Source organism: Pristiophorus japonicus, chromosome 2 (assembly GCF_044704955.1).
Source record: "Pristiophorus japonicus isolate sPriJap1 chromosome 2, sPriJap1.hap1, whole genome shotgun sequence".
In the NCBI taxonomy this organism is placed as follows: domain Eukaryota; kingdom Metazoa; phylum Chordata; class Chondrichthyes; family Pristiophoridae; genus Pristiophorus; species Pristiophorus japonicus.
The window spans coordinates 125,630,879-125,652,045 of NC_091978.1; the positions used below are offsets into that span (position 1 = coordinate 125,630,879).

The 21,167-nt window shown below is 43.8% G+C and overlaps 1 protein-coding gene across 3 annotated transcripts in view; it reads right to left on the reverse strand.

Moving 5' to 3' along the window:
* ercc8 (excision repair cross-complementation group 8) overlaps nt 1-21,167 on the reverse strand; it is a 93,285-nt gene that overhangs the window by 65,174 nt on the left and 6,944 nt on the right. For all 3 annotated transcript variants that reach the window (XM_070869232.1, XM_070869229.1, XM_070869224.1), the window contains exons 2-4: nt 9,783-9,878; nt 4,014-4,115; nt 3,800-3,923 (exon numbers count right to left, since the gene is read on the reverse strand). In XM_070869232.1, coding sequence (XP_070725333.1) covers nt 3,800-3,923; nt 4,014-4,115; nt 9,783-9,878 — 322 coding nt within the window. The remainder of the gene's footprint in view (nt 1-3,799; nt 3,924-4,013; nt 4,116-9,782; nt 9,879-21,167) is intronic.

Here is a 21,167-nt window from a genome sequence, read left to right on the forward strand (position 1 = left end):
CTAAGCTCACTTATAAACTTTTAAAGTTACAAAACAACTTCAATGTAAAAAATCTTACACTTTCAAAATCACTTTTTAGGTGAAAAATTGAATAAGTTACAAAATGTGAGAGAATTTACACTATAAGATCACTTAAAAACCCTAAGATCATTTATAAGTTGGAAAGTTACAAAACAATTTCAATTTGAAAAGCGTTACTACAGTTACATCAAGAAGAACAACAAAAGCAGCAAAGAAAGGTTTCAACCATCTCTCATCCACATCTCGGTGAATGTTCAATTCTTCATGGGGGTGTCATTTGATTGGCCGGGCTGTGTGCCCTTATTGCCAGCCTGTGTCGTCACTTGCATGTTCTCCCTGACGGCCTGTGCCGTCGCTTGCACTCCCTCTGACATTCCCTCCCTCATTTCCTGTGTCAATACTGCTATTTCTCCTGTCGGTACCGTTACCTCTTCACCCACTGCCCACGAGTGATCGGTAAGGTCATTGCTCTCCACACCCAATGCCACAACCTGAGCCACATCTGTTGCACGCTGCATCTCAGGAGAGCGTATTTCCAATCTCCTTCTCCTCTGCCTGGGTCTGCCTCGCAGCACCACTCCACTGGGAGCCGCGGGCTGGGACGGTGGGACCCTAGGTGTTCCAAATGGCAACACTCGAGTGGGAGCCGTAGGCTGGGATGTTGGGGCCCTGCGTCTTACATCTGGCTCCACTCCAGTGGGAGCCGCGGGGTGGGTCGGTGGGGCAGTGGGTGTAAACTGCTGCATTACATCAGCAGCACCACCACTGGGACCCGCAACATCACAATCTGTGAAACTATGGAAGGTGGAACCAGAACCTATGGAAGTGGGAGGCGCAGGCTGAGACAGTGGGGCAGTGGGTATAAACTGCTGCATTACATCAGCAACACCACTGGAACCTGCAACGTCAGAATCTGTGAAACCATGGAAGGTGGAACCAGAACTTATGCAGGGTTTGAAACACTGTGTCCGCTAATGTGGGCTCAAATATTGAGTTCGAAGGTCTCCCCTGAAGATATTTCAGTCAACGTCTGCAGCCACCCTTGGTCTGGATCGTCCGCTTCTGGTTCTTCTTCTGGATCTTCAGGATTGGCATCATCACCTTCTGCAAAATATATCAGAACAGTCAAATGTTTAGCAGCGGAGAAGGGGGCAGGATGGGTGGCATGAGTACTCTCGTACATAGCAGGCCAGGCAGCAGGTTGATTTGAAGGGCCACGATGCATTTTCAGGACTTATCCTCTCCCTCGCTTGTGGGCCCAGCTTGTGCTGTACTGATTGCTTTTCTCCATGACTCATCATAACAGCTACCCTCTGTTCCAAGGGTGTCAGGGGATGCAGATTAGGCATGCCTCCTCCTGTTCGAGTTCTTTCCCTTTTGTTGTGGGCCAATTTCTTCTGTAAATATTAAAATATAACTTTTTACAGAGTGTGTCTTTCTGCAGGGTGGGACATATACAGATGGTCACATTTACAATTCCATTGAAAAATGAAAATATTACTTACACTAACTACTTGACCAAGGTCATGCCATTTCTTTTTACACTGGCTTCCAGATCTCCTGGTATGCACCACTGCAGTAATCATCTGCAACTTGGTTCAGCGTTTCTTCATTTCTTTGGGTGGCACTTTTATGCGACCTCTGTTGCTGGTATCCAGCTCCTGCCATCTCTGCTTAATGACGTTAACTAATATCTCCACTTCCTCATTCAAGAAATTCTTTGTTCTTGGTGGACGTTGTTCCATTGCTGTATTGAAATGACACTCTGATTTTTCAAAACACAGTCCTTATTTTGCATGCACCTATGCAGCACTTGTTCTGGAAGTTTAGCAGCACTCACTGATTTCAGCAAGTGATTTCTTCAACAGTGCTGCTAAAAGCACTCCTTCAGGCACAAAAAAAATCAGCAAAATTCACTCAAGCCTTTCCACAGCTCCACAAAACAAAACAGCACTTTTCCTCATTTACCTTTAAAAATGGCCGAGTGCCAATGTTTGTATCACACTGTGCATGCTCCAGCGCGCATGCGCAGGGCTGCCGGCACGAAATCTGCTGCTGTGAGGTAGCCCCCCCGCCGGTAGATCTTCGGCGCCACGCTTTGGTCCCACCACCCGCAGATGCTTGTACGCCGCACCGAGCTGGAACGGGCCCGATTCAGAGCGCAGAATGCCGAGGTAGGCATTAGGCGCACTTTTTATTCCACGAAACAGGCATGCCTCTTGGAGGTGCGCCGTTCTGAAGGAAGCCTGAAACTTGCCCCCTTTGTGTCCTCACAATTTGCTTTCCCAACCATCTTTGTATCATCAGCAAACTTGGCTACATTACATTTAGTCCCTTCATCCAAGTCATTCATATAGATTGTAAATAGTTGGGGCCTCAGCACCGATCCCTGTGGCACCCGACTAGTTACAGTTTGTCAACCGGAAATTGACCCATTTATCCCCACTCTCTGTTTTCTGTTAGTTAGCCAATCCTCTATCCATGCTAATATATTAACTGCAACCACATGAACTCTTATCTTGTGCAGTAACCTTTTATGTGGCACCTTATCGAATGTCTTCTAGAAATCCAAATACATACCCTCTGGTTCCCTCTTATCCATCCTGCTTGTTACATCCTCAAAGAACTCCAGCAAATTTGTCAAACATTATTTCCCTTTCATAAAACCATGCTGACTCTGCTTGACTGTATTATATTTTTCCAAATGTCCTGCTACTGCTTCCTTAATAATGGACTCCAGCATTTTCCCAACGACAGGTATTAGGCTAACCGGTCTATAGTTTCCTGCTTTCTGTCTCCATTCTTTTTTAAATAAATCCTTTTTTACATTTGCGGTTTTCCAATCTGCTGGGATCTCTCCAGAATCCAGGGAATTTTGGTAGATTGTAACCAATGCATCCACTATCTCTGCAGCAATTCTTTTAAGACCCTAGGAGGCAGGCCATCAGGTCCAGGGGACTTGTCCACCTTTAGTCCCATTATTTTACCGAGTACTTTATCCTTAGTGATAGTGATCCTTTTCAGTTTCCCCCCCTCCCTATAGCCTCTTGATAATCTATTATTGGGATGCTTTTAGGAACTTCTACCATGAAGACCAAAACAAAATTGTTGTTCAAAGTCTCTGCCATTTCCCTGTTCCCCATTATTAATTCCTCAGTCTCATCCTCTAAGGGACCAACGTTTACTTTAGCTACTCTCATCCTTTTTTTTCCAGACAGGATATTTGTTCATTAAGCTATTGGAGGAGCTTTGCCTAGAAATTTCTGTATGCAGGGAACACAAAGAAGATCAATTCTGTTGCTTTTATGTCTTCAAGATCATCTTTCTGCTGTAATTTCCAAAATCTCCCAGTCTCATTGATTTATCCGATATGTAACCTCCGTATGTACAATAAAAACAAAACACCCAAAGCTCCCACTCTTCATTGCTATCCAGTGACCCCTGCTCAGTGCATAAGTGTTGATGTTAGATGTGGGCAGGATCAGCTGTGATGCCTTCCAAAGTCAAATAGCCACATGATACATTCTGGGCTCATTCAGGAAGAGTGGCCAAGATATCAGAAACCTGTTGGCAACCATGGAACTTTACTACAGTATAAGTTAGTGGTTTCAGGAGAGGAAGGGAGAAAAATAAAAAAAATTACATTTAAACAGTGTCCTTTATATTATTTTCAAGCAAACAAATGGAAAACACATCCAACTTTTAGAAAACAATTTTATTAAACAAAGGGAATAGTCATATACTTGGATCATGAGAATTATTTTCTATTTGTACTTACCAGTAGCCTATTTGTGTCCCATATTTTCAAAGTTTTATCGAATGAGCTTGATGTAAACATGCCAGTGTCACATGGATACCACTGAACAGTTTCCACGCTAAATTTGTGCACATGGCCATGGGACCTTTTTAAACATAATGCACATATTTATTAAGTCCATAGTTACATTTTAAATGATTACTGTATTAATAAAATAATGATAGACTTTTTGTACCTGCCCACTGTACAGATTGCCTTGCAGGTATACTGCAACCTTTTAGTCGCGTTCTCCAAATCATATATTGCAACGACACCATCTGATCCACCGGACAACATGCTAATTGAAGCATAAAGAAGACTCAATGACAGTTAAACAGGACAATCAACCACAATGTATCCATACTACAACTGCACAAAAGTTAAAATCCACAATGCAAAGATTGAAGAAAATTACAACTTAATTACTGATGAGGAAGGGTATTCAGCCCATCATAGTTAACCCATCTCAAAACACCCTACAGTCCCCTAATTGCAGCATCTAATTTTTTCTTAAAATGATTCCAGGGTTTTTTCCTAATTTTCATGGGATTGCATACCATGTATTGACCAAACGATGTATGAAGAACATCCGGACTTTAGTCTTCAATTTTCCTTTTACTAATTTGAACCTGTCTTCCCCTTGTTCTACTCCCACAATTGTCAAGTAATACTTTAATCTCTGCATTATTGTAAGATCTTTCATTACATTTTCTTTTCCTGTTTTTATATTTTAATGAATGCACCTGTGAGTAGGCTCACAGGTTTATAGAGCTGTCGCGGTTTTCTGTGGCAGGCAGACAAGGCGGCTGTGTTTCGCAAGGTGACCAGGGTCAGGGACCTACTGGATGGCGCCAAAAGAGCTGGCATGCGCCTATCCTGGGCCGACGTCCGGCTCATGGCCAATGCCATTGAGTCACTAAAAATGGCACTGGGCCCCGACTCCACTTGGAGCTTCGAGGAGGCTCAAGCAAGCGGGGCGATCCCATCCAAACTGACCCCCCTCCGGACAGAATTCCTCATCGGCGCCAAGCCCCAAAACCTCCCTCGAGAGCCAGCGCCTCACTTGAGCCTGCTTCGGGAAATCCCTGCTGTGCCTTTCAGTTCTACGCGGAGGGGATTCCTGTATGGGCTGCTCTTGCACACCCTCCACTTTGCCATCCTCGTCTGCCGTCCAGACACGCCATGGCGCACCATCGTGCTGGTCCCCAATAGCGTGCTCTCTACCCGGGAGTCCTCCCTTTATTTATTGGGGACTTGGCCTGGAGGGTGTTACACGGGGCAGTCCCGTGCAATAGGTTTTTAAGTTGGTTCACTGACTCCCAGGCCGCCTAAAATATCTGCGGTCTGGAGGAGTCCGTGTTCCACGTTTATGTTGAGTGTGTGAGGTTGCAGCCCTTATTCCAATATTTGAAGGGGCTGCTCCTCAAATGTTGGCTGCACTTCAGTCCCACGCTCCTGATCTTTGGGCACCCGGTGCGGAGGGGAGCGGGCAGGTCGGAGGGCCTCCTCGTAGGACTGCTCCTGGGGCTGGTCAAGATGGCCATTAACCGGTCCAGGCAGCAGACGGTCGAGGGGGTCATTCAGCCCGACTGCCTGCCTCTCTTCGGCGGTTACATCCGAGCCAGGGTTTTCCTGGAGATGGAGCACGCGGTGTCCAATGGTACGCTAGCGGCCTTCCGCAAGAGGTGGATGCCGGAGGGACTGGAGTACATCATCACCCCCGGCAACCAAATTTTGATTTGATCTAAAGTTTAATTTGCCTATGTTTGTCGGTTTTAATGCCCCTGCCCCCCCCGCCCCTCTTAAGACGGGGGCACTTGTATAATTTGTGTTTTTATGCCCTCAAAAAAAAAAACAAGGGGGCAGTTGAAAAGTTTTTGGCGTGTGCCCTCCCTCCTTTAATCAGGGGGCACTTGATTAAAGTGCACAACTAAAATAGTTGTAGCTGTTGCACTGTAGTGGCTTAGCGAGTCACGTGAAGACTCAATAGAACCCTGTCAGTTGGGTCTAGGTCATCCACGATGAGGCACGTTTGTGAGCCTAGTGGATGAACTGGTAATCCCCCTAGGTTCACCAGACTGATTCCCGGGATGGCGGCACTGACATATCAAGAAAGACTGGATCAACTGGGCTTGTATTCAGTGGAGTTCAGAAGAATAGGAGGGGATCTCATAGAAACGTTTAAAATTCTGAGGGGTTTAGACAGGTTGGATGCAGGAAGAATCTTCCCAATGTTGGGGAAGTCCAGAACCAGGGGTCACAGTCTAAGGATAAGGAGTAAGCCATTTAGGACCGAGATGAGGAGAAACTTCTTCACCCAGAGAGTGGTGAACCTGTGGAATTCTCTACCACAGAAAATTGTTGAGGCCAATTCACTAAATATATTCAAAAAGGAGTTAGATGTAGTCCTTGCTACAAGGGAGAATCAAGGGGTATGGCGAGAAAGCAGGAATGGGGTACTGAAGTTGCATGTTCAGCCATGAACTATTGAATGGCGGTGCAGGCTCGAAGGGCCGAATAGCCTACTCCTGCACCTATTTTCTATGTTTCTATGTAATGTGTAGTGTGATTGTTAAACCTTTGTTAATAAACCAACTAGTTCTTAATAGCAATGTGTTGCTATGAATGCTTAAGCAAAGAACCCATGAAACAAATACATTACAGAAATATTTAGGGCCCAAGTTTCCACGTGATTCGCGCCTGATTTTTAGGAGCAACTGGTGGAGAACGGACTATTTTAGAAATCGCAATTCTCCACATTTTTTTTTTCTGCAGTTCTAGTCAGGTAGAACAGTTCTAGTTTAGAACAGAATTTTTTCTTCAAAAGGGGGCGTGTCCGGCCACTGACGCCTGATTTGAAAGTTTCCACAGTGAAAATGTACTCCAAACTAAAGTAGAATGGAGCCAGTGAAGATTTTTGTAGAACTGAAAAAACCTGTTCTACACATTAAAAAATCAGGCGCAGGTTACAAATTAGGCGTCCAGAACGAGGTAGGGGGGAGGGAACTCATTAAATTCGACAATAAATCCTTATTTATACTTCTACAAATATTATACAAATAAATCCAACCTGAATAAACATTTATAAGCCAAGAAAAGATTAAATAAACCATCTTCCTACCTGTGCGAAAGTGCTTCAGCCAGGGAGAATTCTGCAGCCGTTCGTGCCGCTGAGCGGGAGGGGGGGGGGGGAGAAAGCCGTTCGTGTCGCTGAGCGGGAGAGGGAGAGGGAGAGGGAGAGGGGGAGGGGACGGGTGGGGAAGGGAGAGGTCAGGTCGGATCGGATCCAGTTCGGGAGTCGGGTCCAGTGGGGGGGGGGGAGCGGGTGTCAGGTCGGGTCTGGTCCGGGGGGGGGGGGGGGGGAGCGGTTGTCGGGGGCGGGGAGCAGGAGCTGGCCGTGGGAGGAGCCTTATTCACACAGCCCCAGTGAGGCCATTCAGCCAGGGCTAGGGGCTGCGTGCTTCGGGCCCCTCCCACACAGTTCGGCGCCTGGAGCTACTGCACTTGCGTGCCGACTGTAGCGCGCATGTGCAGAGGTCCCGGCACTGTTTTCAGCGCCGGGACCTGGCTCCGCCCCCCCCACAGCTCGTGCTGGCTGCGCCGAGGTCCAGAGGACCTGTAAGTAGGTGGAGAATACCGAGGATTTTTTTTAGGCGCCGTTTTAGGCGCCCAGCTCGGAGGGGCACCCGTTTTTTTTCTTGTGGAAACTTGGGCTCTTAGACATCAAACCCTCTCCATCTGGTCTATTATTTGGAAATCTTTAACAAAAACAGATAATGCTGGAAACTCAGTAAGTCACTCAACATCTCTGGAGAGAATAGAAAAGTTAATGTTTCAGCTGTACTCTTTCATCAGAACTAGAATAAAATACATTTAAATCATTGGCTGGTGATATTAACATAAAACATCAGGAAGAAGCATAATAAAAGACATTAAAAGTATTCGAGAGACACAAAGAACATGTGAATAGCTCAGGTGGTGGGAAGTAAGGCAGATCTGAAATGAAAAGAGGAAAATGTGGTAAAGTACAACAGAATCCAGCAGTATGAGAAGAAAAGAAGCATTATCATGATCTATTAATTGGACCAAGTGTATCTCTGCCCTGATTCAGGGGCCTGTATCCTTCAATTCTCACCCAGCAACAGTCTTAGACTTTGTGAGGCCCAGTGCAGCTGGCATTTGAGGCCCCTTCAATCTTGGTCAGTTTGGCCCATATATTAATTTTGTATGCAATTTCAAAAGCTTTCTGCATAAGTTATTAAAACTTGCACGCAAAGCAGAATTTCTGACCTTTAGGAGCTTGCAAATAGAACATCCAAAAATCGGTTCAGAGATCAGCAATAAGCGACTCAAAATACAGGTTGTGCATCAAAATTGTGAATTCATTAAACTTGTTGGGAAACAAATAGTGAAGTATTAGTAATAAATGAGGTTAAAAATCCAAAAAGACCCATGTTTTACCTTTGATCTGCTCTACTTGAAGCACAGTGACACTAGCCAAGAAATACAGAGGGAGTGACAGGGAAATTTTGATGACAGTCTGGTCTTGTGTATGCAAGTTTTTAATTTATTTGTTCCTAAAATCCAACTTCATCACATGCAAAGGTTATTTCTAACCATTAATTAACCAACTGAAATTGTAAGTTACTGCACTCCTTCTGGTTTCTTTCTCCATTTTCTCTTCACCAAATTATTTTTTTTTACAATTTTACTATGAAATGAAAACTACAAATCTTATAATCTTTCTAGCTGTCTTATGAACCAATTTTTTGGTAGCAAGTTGCCGTGGTTAATATCAGTGCATTTCCAAATGTTCCTAAATACTTCAAAAGTACACCGAGAAATATATCAATTGAATAAATCAGGCTTTATTAATAGTTTCTGATTTGTGACCTTAATGTAAAACAAATCTGACTGTAATAATTATCTTTCAGTGATGAATATGATTGACATCAAGTTAACCTGCAGTCCCTATAACACATTATTTTTATTCAGTTCAATTTACCTTCACCAGCATGGCTTTATTTTACGCCAATATTTCCACTGTAATCATGAGCAGCTTCTTTTCTTCATCTTTTAGAAGAAAAAAAATAGTTATGCATTCATCATCTACTGTCATTTAATCTCAACTGTAAGTATAGCTTTAATTCAGTTTACCTTTATCATTTCAATTGGTTCTTTCTTTGAGTTCTTCACTGTCTTCCAATGATTGAACTAACTGTGAAAAAAAATCCCTTTTTTAAATGATAAAGGTAAACTGAATTAAAGCTATACTTACAGTTGAGATTAAATGACAGTAGATGATGAATGCATAACTATTTTTTTTCTTCTAAAAGATGAAGAAAAGAAGCTGCTCATGATTACAGTGGAAATATTGGCAGCTTTAGGCTATGATACATAATGGTGGCCCTATGGAACTTGGTGCTTCAGGGAGCATTGCTTGTTGTTTCTTGAACAGTAAGTTTCTTGAAAAGAGAAGGCGGAGGGGGTGATGTAACAGAGGTCTTTACAATTATGTAAGATTTTGATAGAGTAGACAGAGAGAGCATGTTTCCACTTGTGGGGGGAAGAGCAAAACTAGAGGCCATCAATATAAGATAGTCACCAAGAAATCAAATTGAGAATTCAGCAGAAACTTCCGTTACCCCGATAGCAGTGAAAATGTGGATCTCGCTACCACATGGAGTAGTTGAGGCGAATAGTATAGATGCTTTTATGGGGAGGCTAGGTAAACAAATGAGGGAGAAGGGACTAGAGGGTTATGCTGATAAGAATTAGATGCAGAAGGATAGGAGGGGGCTTGAGCATTAACACCGGCATGGATTGGTTGGGCCGAATGGCCTGTTTTTGTGCTGTATATTCTACGTAATTCTATGTAATAACTATGAATCATGAGGTAAGGGTTAAGTCATTAGGGGGCCTAGGACACTAAATTTTAGTAGGGATAGATAGTAGATATACTTACTACTTTCCCTCAACAGGATCAATGTCAAGGGTATTAACTCCACTTCCATGGATTCTCTGGACATCCCGGTCTTTGTTTAATTCAAGATTTAACACCCTGGATATCAAAATAAAGAAACATATATTTAGACATTATTTTCACAAAATCCAAAACAGATTTTTTTTTTAAATGAAGTTCAAAAGGAAGATCTTTAGGCCTCAGAAAGCTGCTCTTGAGCAGCAGCAGGCCCAGAGGCCAGCACCAGCAGCACAGCTGCAGATCTCTCAGGCCTGTAGCTACACTATTTCCACAATCCTCCCAATCCCTACACAACACTCTGCCAGGAAGTGGTCCTGCACCAGGAGTGCTCCTGGACCATAGATAATCCGAGCCAAGAAACTAAAGAATACCTCTCCTTGCAGATGCAGCATATCTCAAGCACTTAATTCCCGTCAGGCCCTCAAAAAAAAAATCTACTCACAAGAGCCTCAGTAGTCAGAACTCATACTTCTACATGTCAACAACTTTAATGCATTGCTCACATAGTTCATTGCAATATGCTTTATAAGGGGAGACAAATGTGTTGAGCACATCCTAGCAAACTACTGCCCCATTTCCAATCTGCCTTTTCTCTCCAAAATCCTTGAACATGTGGTCACCTCCCAAATCCGTGTCCATCTTTCCTGCAACTCCATGTTTCAGTATCTCCAATCAGGTTTCCTCAAAGATACAAATGGTATCCTATGTCTGTGACCGTGGTTCACTATCCTTCCTCATCTTTCTCGACTTGTCTGCAGCCTTTGACACAGTTGACCACACTCTCCTCCTCCAACGCCACTCCGTTGTCCAGCTGGGAGCGAGTGCCCTCGCCTGGTTGCATTCCTATTTGTCCAGTCATAGCCAGACTATTTCCTGCAATGGAGTGACTGCTGCCAATGAACCATAAATGTCAACTTTCATTAATCTACTAGAAACACCAATTCAACATAAGCCAATAAAAATTCAACATAATCTGATAAGAAACACCAACTTAAAATTTAACATTAATTTTCTTTTCAGCTCAGTTCGCCAGCGCATAACTATTATCTTTCTCTCTCGGCTCAGTTCAGCAGCAGCAATCTCTTTTCCCCACCCCCTCTCTATTGTTGGTCATTTTTAAGATTAAACCACCATCAGCGATGTCTAATATTACTTACATTTAAAGCTCGGTGGATGCTGATTGTTGACAAACTCCAGGAGCTTTCGCTTCTCAAGCACACCAGCTACACGTGAGGAACCTGGAGCCGAGCCAGACCCCACCATTAAATCACCACTTCGGTAACCAGAAACGCCTTAGAAATTACTGGAAACTGCCAGTATCTTTACAAAGATAATTTATTTCACCTACAAACCACATTAATATATCAAAATGACCATCCGCGGTGAAAAACATGGTGCTCAGCTGTTTCTCGGTCAGTTGCGATCCTCGGCTCAGTTTTGTGGCGGCATTTGGAAGCACCGCTGGGGAGAGCTGCGCCGGGGTGTAACGACTACGAAGTCCGGCAAGAACAACCAAGAAACCATTGGAACTGTCCATGTGCAACTACTTTATATCGTTGGCAGCAGTCCCGTCTATTCTGCAATGGCTTCTCTTCCAGCTCCCACACCACCAACTCCGGAATCCTCGAAGGATCTATCCAAGGCCCCCTCCTATTTCTCATCTACATGCTGTCATATTTCACAAGTCTGCTGACGACACCCAGTTCTACCTCACCACAACCTCTCTTGACTCCGTCACTGCCTATGATTTGTCATATTGGATGAGCAGAAATTTCCTGCAATTAAATATTGGGACGACATAAGCCATCATTTTCGATCCATGCCACAAACTCCGTTCCCGAGCCACCGAATCCATCCCTCTCCCTGGCCACTGTCTGAGTCTGAACCAGATGGTTTACAACTGCAGCCTCCTATTTGACCCAGAGCTGAGCTTCTGGCACATATCCTCTTCATCACCAGGACCACCTACCTCCACCATCGTAATATCGCCTGTGTCCCACTTTCCATAAACTTCAGTTCATCAAAAACTCTTCTGCCTGTATCCTAACTCGCACCAAGTCCCATTCACCTATCACCTCTGTGCTTGCTGACCTACAGTGGCTCCAGTGCGGCAATGCTTTGATTTTAAAACTCTCATCCTGGTGTTCTAGTCTCTCTAATGCTCTCGCCCTTGTCTATCTCTGTAACCTCCTCCAGCCCAACAACCCTCCGCGATCTCTGCTCTCCTTCAATTATAGCCTCTTGAGCATTCCCGATTTCCATCGCCCACTATTGGCATCCGCGATTTCAGCTGCCTCGGCCCTAAGTTCTGGAGTTCCCTCCCTAAACCTCTCTGCTCCTTTAAGATGTTTTTTAAAACATAATTCTTTGATTGCCTGTCCCAATATCTCCTTATGTGTCTCTGTCTCAAATTTTCATTTGAAAACTGTCCTGTGAAGCGTCTTGGGACATTTTATGATGTTAAAGGCATTATATAAATGCAAGTTGTTGTTGACAGAAAAAAAGGAAAACTGACCATAAACGGAGCTGAAGCTTTGGAAGGGAGGAAGGTGGTTGTATGGTGAATTGCTTTTGGAAGATAGTTTCAAAGAGAAAAGGGCTTAATGACCGAAACATTGGCCTCCAGCACAAAGAGCAGAGACTCGCAGTAATCTAGAGGGTGCACACACTGGAATAGATCCCTCACCTGGGCTGGGAGGTTAATGATGAGGATGCTGAAGTCGATACTCTGCAGGACAAAGAATCGGTGGTACTTGACAAAGACCTGGATGACGTGTGTGGGATTTTGAGCAACTAATCACTTGTGCTGTATATATCTACAATAACTGAAATTTGTGAAAGAAGTTGGTGAAGATAGCGTTCAAAAAATCAGTTTTTGGTGTGAAGCTTGAGAGGTAATTGAGGCAGTGACCTGTGTGATGGAAGAGTGAATGAGGGTTTCTGCAGTGGAAGGAGTGGTAGGGACAGAAGCAGAACATGTACTGGAGGTGATGCCATAGTTTTCACCTCAAGGTCTTTTAGATGAAGTAATAGGCACTCTCAAGTATATTAAATGTGCTACAATAAATGCAAGTTGTTATTAAATCTGTCAAATAAGACTTGACTTCAATAAATTTCTTCTGGCTCTCTAGTTGTTCACAAATTTGGGGCTGGATTTTTGGCGAAAACGTAAGCGACACATGAAAATTACCGCCCAATTAGAGTTAGCAATTAATTGCCTAGCTTTCGGCACTTGGGGTCTGCGCCAGGGGGCACAGCGCAAAGGGAGACGTTGCACTATTATTCGGGGTGCAAAAACGGGATCCTCGGCAACTTTAGTGTGGGGCTGGGAGCGCTCCGAGAGAGGTCTTGGGAGGGGAAATACCCCCCCCCCCCCAAAACATTACCAAGACCCTTACCTAACAAATCGCTGCAACAATATTTTAAAATTCCAACTTTTTAAAACTTACCTTTTTTTTTCAGGTTTTCCAACTTACCGCTGCTGGCGGTCTTCGGGCGCGGCGTACGGGTCAGGTGAGTGCCGAAACTCGGACGGTCAAGCAATCTGTGTTTTTCCACCCCGGCACAGCTCTCCCCAGTGGTGCTTCCAAGTGCCGACACAAAAACCGAGCCGAGGATCGCGACTGACCGAGAAACAGCAGAGCACCCTGTTTTTCGCCGCGGCTGGTCAAAACGCAGCGAAAAAACGGGCGCAAACCCGCCGAAAATCCAGCCGTTGATCTTGAATTATGGATTCTATGCGTTTGTGCACAACTGCTATACTGTTCAGATTAAACTGTTGAGCTATATTTATAATTCTTTCTCCGAACTCTTAGTTGACTTTTCTCAACTTCCACTTCACAGCCCTATGATTTTGAACATGAACTTGCTACCCTTTGTACAATCTGAAAGCTACAAGGACAAGCAAATCTACTGCACAAATGACACACATTTTGACATTGTTTTAAAGCACAACCAAGAAGCAATCAGCATTTATAGATTATAATTTTTTTCAGATTCAACAGTCGTGCAAATATAACATGTATATATTTTGTATATTGAGCATTCAGTACTCAAGATAATGTAAAAAATGAAGCATACATGACAGTTTCTAACGAGTACCATATCAATGGTAAGTTTGTTACAGTAATGCTAACTGCACTGGCTCATAAATCATGAGACATACTCTTAAAATTCATGAGATTTGGTAAAAGAAAAATCAGGAGTTGCTATTTTTTTTCCCCAAACATAAACCAACATAGATTGACAGTTTATTTATAAACCTCATTAATGGCTTTATTTAATTTCTAACAGGTCGCAGTTCTTTATTAAAAAAAAATTATATTACTGCATCTGAAAATGCTTGACAAAAAACCTTTTTAAAAATCCTACCCGTTATCACCATCCCTCACCTGGTGCCCAACACAACCACCACGCAATGCAGTCCCTGCAGCTGCCAACTAAAGGTATTCAGCCTATAAAAATACTCATCCCTCTAGAATCCTAGCCTGTTTATCCAACTTTAATTTGAACAATAAAATCAATTCATAGAAATTTTAGCAGCAGTATTGACAACTCTCACGATTCCATCATGAGATACGCGATTTCGGAGATGGAATGCCTAAATCTTTGTTTCCTTGTTTTAGAAAAAAGTACGCCAAATTGCGTATTGGGATTATTAATATCAGCACCAAAGTTTTTTTTGTGATGAAATAAATTTCAAAAATTGGAAAGCTTATATCTCTCCAAGCTCAATAACATGTCTGGCCCAAATGTATGGAGGTACACAGAACAATAAAAATGAATAATAGAGAAATATGGTTGCCATACTTCGTTCTTCAAATACTTGGTGAAAAACTACTTTAGGAAAATGGCAACCAAAACAAAGAATGATAAATTTTTGACCGAATTGGATATCCCTGCAATACTCTGCAGTGTTGCATACTAAATGTTATGCAAGTTAAGATTTAGCAGTGCTCTGTTAGGTATCTTTATTTATATTTTATTACTTTTTTTTTTAAACACATCAATTGATACGAATTCTGCTCTTGCCTAGGAAAGACACCAGTCACATATCTCAAAAGACCTCTATTAAGATTCAGCATTAATGTGGTTTCATATAAGGGGGTAGAAAGTACACTTGAGTCAGAAGCATAAGGGAATTAGGAGGTTCTGAGGAATCGGGAGTTCCTCTGTCTTACGGTATGGATTGTAATGTTGACCGATTATGTAAAGCCCGCTTATACACTCGTTTACATTGGGTTAAAAAGAGGGAGGCAGCAATACCTCATGGTTAATGAACCATCATAAGTAGCCATCACTGCATTCACCCTTAGCACAGACTGATAGAGGATGAAAACATACACTCAGTACTGAATAACAAGGGCAGTGGAGAATCAACAGCCTAGAAAGATAGCATACCCTGGGAAGCAAGGCCAATCAACACGTCATGAGAAACTGAGGCGAATTTGAACACATTCCAGAAGGGTGACACCATGGGAGATGGACAGGTGGGGGAGAACCACTCAGAGCAGTAGGCCAATTGGTGGTTTTGTAGGAGGGTCGCACAAATCGAAAAATCGTATAACTGTGCTTGTAGAACTCTTGTACTTTGAAATGTTCATCGGAACATTTCCCGAGCATGTTCGAATAAATGACCGGTTAACCGAGGTTTTGTCTGAGTGATTCCGTGGTCGCTATGTCAAAGGGTAGGTATCAACTCCTTTTTATCAGGGAGTCCACGTTGAGGAAGAGATGTCTTCTTTTTACCCCAACATTTCACAAGAAGATTGGGATTGTTTTACCCCAGAATGCCAGGAAATTTTCATTTAACCTCCTCAGATACCTAGGATGAAAGTGGGATAACAAGTGAAATAATTTTCTCTGCTTCACTTCAATCAAGGATTGTTTGGCTCAAAATATTCAGATTCACTGTGGCTTTATTTTTAGCTTGGCGATACCATGGCAACCCTGCAGGAGGCACAAGATCTCTTGGAATTTGCGAGGAGGAGGGGTCCAAGGTCACGGAGCCAATCGACGCAATTGGGACTGTGGTGCTGTCTTCAACTGGAGCCGGAGGGGAGGAAGCTGAGCACGGCTTCCTCCGCTCGGAGGGAGGAGGAGGAGGTGGCTCACGTGGCCGATTGGTCACCCTGGTCAATCCTGCCCTTCGCCCGTGTGTGTTTATATAGGAGGGTGGCCGAGCTGAGCCCGCTAACTCAGGTGCGCAGATTCAGGAGGAACCCAATGGACATTACAGAAAGCCCTCCGAAATTGGTCGGGTATTTTTGCGCCCCACAAAAAAAAAATCACGATATCCATCATAAGATCATGCGTGAAGCTTTACTTCATCAGAAATCACGTGTCACACAATGGAATCATGAGAGTTGGCAATACTGTTGTTAAATAAACAAGAACATACCACAAAAGCCCTTGAGAGTTTTTCTGATCTTTGTTGAATCACATTAAAACTGCACAATTATACATGCGCTCGTGGAAAAATAGTTCAACATATAACATGCTCCTCAAATGGGCAAAAAGCACTGGTGTATCATTAAAATGCTTAAATTAAGCTTTCAAGACGAGAAAGGATCAAGAAAATAAGAGTCCTTGTTCACTTGTGGAAAAATTATAAATAATTCCCCAGCACAAGTTGTAATAATTCAAATTTCTCCAGCAGATATATACATAAAGTCATCTCGGCACTAGAAATGGATATGTTAAAGCAAAGCAGCCACAACTGATTACCACTTCGAAAATAATTTATTTCCTGTGTCATGTGTCTGATGTTCCAGCAGGTGGCCTTATAATTCTTATGAAATGACCTAAAATAATCTAATATTCCCAGGCTATTAACTTGGGCCCTATCAAAATGGTTAATTACACAAAATACAGATTTTAGCAGTGACAGTCCACCAACACCGTAAAAGTAATGCAGTCCAATACTTTTCTGGAATTAAAAGGATTACATACTGTGCACTAAAAATTATGTACTTTCAGTGCTACAGTATGATTCAAGGAATACTACCATCTATATCTAAAATTAATCAAATTGGCTTTTTCTGGTCTTGAACAAATAAGCATCATAATCAGGCCCACATCTCTCCACTTTTATATAGATGCCACTTGTTGTTGCAAAATAATTCTGAGGACCAGAAAGTTACAAATCTTATTAGTTTTCAACCAATAACTTAGAGAGGCATACATCCAGCTCTGATAATTTGACCCATAGTAGTTCCCAGAAACATGTAATGGCATGCTAGTATTTTGTTATATTATTCTTCTGAGATTTTCTGCATGTGCAAGTGAAGAATGCTGAGAGAAGTTAGAGGACGTCATCTATTTAGGTTAGATTTCTGATGATTTTAAAGATTTAAAAAATAAATAATTTACCATAATTGTTGGGTATTTCAATGTTCCCCATCACTGGCAACCCAAACTAAGATTTCTTCTCTTCCTGCTTCTGATATTAATCTTGTCTGAATCTGAAGTGGGCTGTAGCCACACATACTGGAGCTTCAGAGGATTAAAAAAAATGTTCAAAAAAATGGCATCACTGGCAAGGCCAGCATTTACTGCCCATCCCTAACTGCCCTCGAGAAGGTGGTGGTGAGCTGCCTTCTTGAACCGCTGCAGTCCATGTGGTGAAGGCACTCCCACAGTGCTGTCAGGGAGTGAGTTCCAGGATTTTGACCCAGTGAATGAAGGGACGGTGAGATAGTTCCAAGTCAGGATGGTGTGTGACTTGGAAGAGAACTTGCAGGTGATGGTGTTCCCATGCATCTGCTGCATTTGTCCTAGGTTTGGGAGGGGCTGTCGAAGAAACCTTGGCAAGTTGCTGCAGTGCATCTTGTAGGTGGTACGCGCTGCAGCCCCGGTACGACGGTGATGGAGGGAGTGAATGTTTAAAGGTGGTGACTGGGGTGCCAATCAAGCGGGCTGCTTTGTCCTGGATGGTGTTGAGCTTCTTGAGTGTTGTTGAAGCTGTACTCATCTAGACAAGTGGAGAGTATTTCATCACACTCCTGACTTGTGCCTTGTGTAAGGTTACTAATCTTCAGAAAAAAAAGACCATGAACTAATAAAATTGATACAAGCTGTGGAATTAAACTGGACAATTAAGAACAACCTGTGAACATGAAAAAAAACCTGACTTCATGCCTAACTTCATGCATAACAACAATGGAATGTTACATGAAGCCTCAAACTCGATTTAACCAGGGTGGGGAAGGAGCCTTTGAAGACATCGAGTCTGTAACAACAAAGGACACCTCACAAGCTGCAAATATTTTGGCTAACAGCATTTCAGCATATGGAAGTATCTTTTGCATACAAATTCAGCCTCATCACCAAAACAGTTGAATGGATCGTTAAATCGAATCTTGTCACAGTGGGAAACTTATTCAAAACCTGGATATAAATATATGAACACAGGCAAGCAGAAAGGAGGGAAGAGCAGGAGAGAACACAGCTGAACAGATGCAGGAGGAAGAGCAGACAAAACACAGAAGCAGGAGGAAGAGACAGAAGGACACGAAAAGAACAGGCACTGCAGAGAACAGACAGAAGAGCTGCAAGCCAGGGCTGGTGATTGTATGTCTAAAGTCAAATTTCTCTCAGCAGTCTAGTCCTGTAGTTTATAGTCAGCTTTTTGTTGCGTAATAAAACTGAACACTGGGTTAAGCCTAAATTTTTGTGTCACATGTAGTCCTTTTCTCACTGTAAATTCCGAGGTCAAAGAATCAGAGTAGAGTGAAAAAAAACAAACACCCTACACTTGTAGATGGTGGCAAGGCTTTGGGGAGTCAGGAGGCGAGACACTCGTCACAGAATACCCAGCATCTGACCTGCTCTTGTAGTCACAGTATTGATGTGGCTGGTCCAGTTAAGTTACTGATCAATAGTGACCCCCAGGATGTTCATGGTGGGGGATTCGGTGATGGTAACGCTGTTGAATGTCAAGGGAGATGTCAGGTGGTTAGACTCTCTCTTGTTGGAGACAGTCATTGCCTGGGACTTGTGTGGCGCAAATGTTACTTGCCACTTATCAGACCAATCCTGAATGTCGACTGGGTCTTGCTGCATGTGGGCACGGGCTGCTTCAACGTCTGAGGAGTTGAGAATGGAATGGGAACACTGCAATCGCCAGCAAACATCCCCAAATACAGACCGCTATCGCTTCCTTGGTTGAGATCAGTAACACAGCACAGACGGAGTCAAAACTGGGATGTTCTGATCCATATAACTCTGTCACTTTGAAATAAAATGGGTTGAGAGCACATTCTGGTAGACTCATAATGCTAGATGCAAACTTTGCCATTTTTGAACTTTTTTAGGGAGGCTTACTGTCTAGAACTGTTCAGTTTAAAGATTGAAAATCCACCTTGCTGATAACTGGAGTAAATTTCTACTACTATTTATGCTACACCAACTTTAATACAAACTTTGTAAAGCTGCTGTTATATTAGCACTCATTTTATTTGGATTCCGGGAGAGTGGTATTTGTGAGTTGACTCACAACACTAAATCTGCCAAAAACACATCTTATCCCAGCAGCAAATTTATGGATTCCGTTTTTTATAGTTAAATGTGTCTTATTACTGGGATAAGGAAGGTGGATCTAGTAGCCTAAACAGAATGCCAGTCCCTCAAATTCTCAGTTAAAATAGCACCAATTTAAAGACAGCTTCAATGACAAGTTTGTACAGGGCAGCATTATTGAAACTGCTTCACTATCTGTTGGGTGTAAGGGTTAACATGTCAGCTGCTCAGCAACTTTTTTTGGTCTTGGTTGTGGTAAGTTTTGCTTTCCATTATAAATGGAGTAGCTTCAGCAGCAACAAAGCTCATAGCAAGTACAGAAATGTCAGCAAATTTTGTAATATAAATGGTGTTAATCACAAATATTTAGCTTCAAAATCAATACAAGAAAAAGGTAAAGACCTTGTTATTCTGTTACACTTGCTCACATATCCCACAACCCTCCACCCCCATGTCTAGAGTAACCAACAACAATATAGCATCTTCAACATAGTAAAACGTCCCAAGGCACTTCACGAGTGTTACAAGACAAAAAAAACTACTCCCGATCACAACATTTCCTAACATTACAACAGTGACTATGGGCCCAAGTTTCCACATGATTTGCGCCTGATTTTTAGGAGCAACTGGTGGAGAACGGACTATTTTAGAAATCGTAATTCTCCACATTTGTTTTTCTGCAGTTCTAGTCAGGTAGAACAGTTCTAGTTTAGAACAGAATTTTTTCTTCAAAAGGGGGCGTGTCCGGCCACTGACGCCTGATTTGAAAGCTTCCACAGTGAAAATGTACTCCAAACTAAAGTAGAATGGAGCCAGTGAAGATTTTTGTAGAACTGAAAAAACCTGTTCTACACATTAAAAAATCAGGCGCAGGTTACAAATTAGGCGTCCAGAACGAGGTAGGGGGGAGGGGGGGGAAGGGAAGTCATTAAATTCGACAATAAATCCTTATTTATACTTCTACAAATATTATACAAATAAAGCCAACCTGAATAAACATTTATAAGCCACAAAAAGATTAAATAAACCATCTTCCCACGTGTGTGAAAGTGCTTCAAGCCAGGGAGAATTCTGCAGCCGTTCGTGCCGCTGAGCGGGAGGGGGAGAGAGAGAGAGAGGGAGGGGAGGGAGAGAGAGAGAGAGGGAGGGAGAGAGAGAGAGAGGGAGGGAGAGAGAGAGAGGGAGAGGGAGAGGGAGAGAGAGGGAGGGAGGGAGGGAGGGAGAGAGAGGGAGGGAGAGAGAGGGAGGGAGAGAGAGGGAGGGAGAGGGAGGGAGAGAGAGGGAGGGAGAGGGAGGGAGAGAGAGGGAGGGAGAGAGAGGGAGAGAGAGGGAGGGAGAGAGAGGGAGAGGGAGAGAGAGGGAGAGAAGGAGAGAGAGAGAGAGGGGGAGAGGGAGGGAGGAAGGGAGGCAGGGAGAGAGAGAGAGGGAGAGAGAGAGGGGGGAGAGAGAGAGGGGGAGAGAGAGAGGGGGAGAGAGGGAGAGAGAGAGAGGGGGGGGCGTCGGGTCGGGGAACAGGAGCGCGGGTCGGGTCAGTCGGGGGTGGGGGGGGGGGGGAGCGGGTGTCGGGTCGGTGCGGGGAGGAGCGGGTGTCGGGTCTCGGGGCGGGAGGGGAGCGGGTCTCGGGGCGGGGGAGCGGGTGTCGGGTCTGGTCGGCGGGGGGGGGGAGCGAGTGTCGAGTCTGGTCAGGCGGGGAGCATGAGCTGGCCGTGGGAGGAGCCCCAGTGAGGCCATTGGGCCAGGGCTAGGGGCTGCGTGCTTCAGGCCCCTCCCACACAGTTCGGCGCCTGGAGCTACTGCACTTGCGTGCCGACTGTAGCGCGCATGTGCAGAGATCCCGGCACTGTTTTC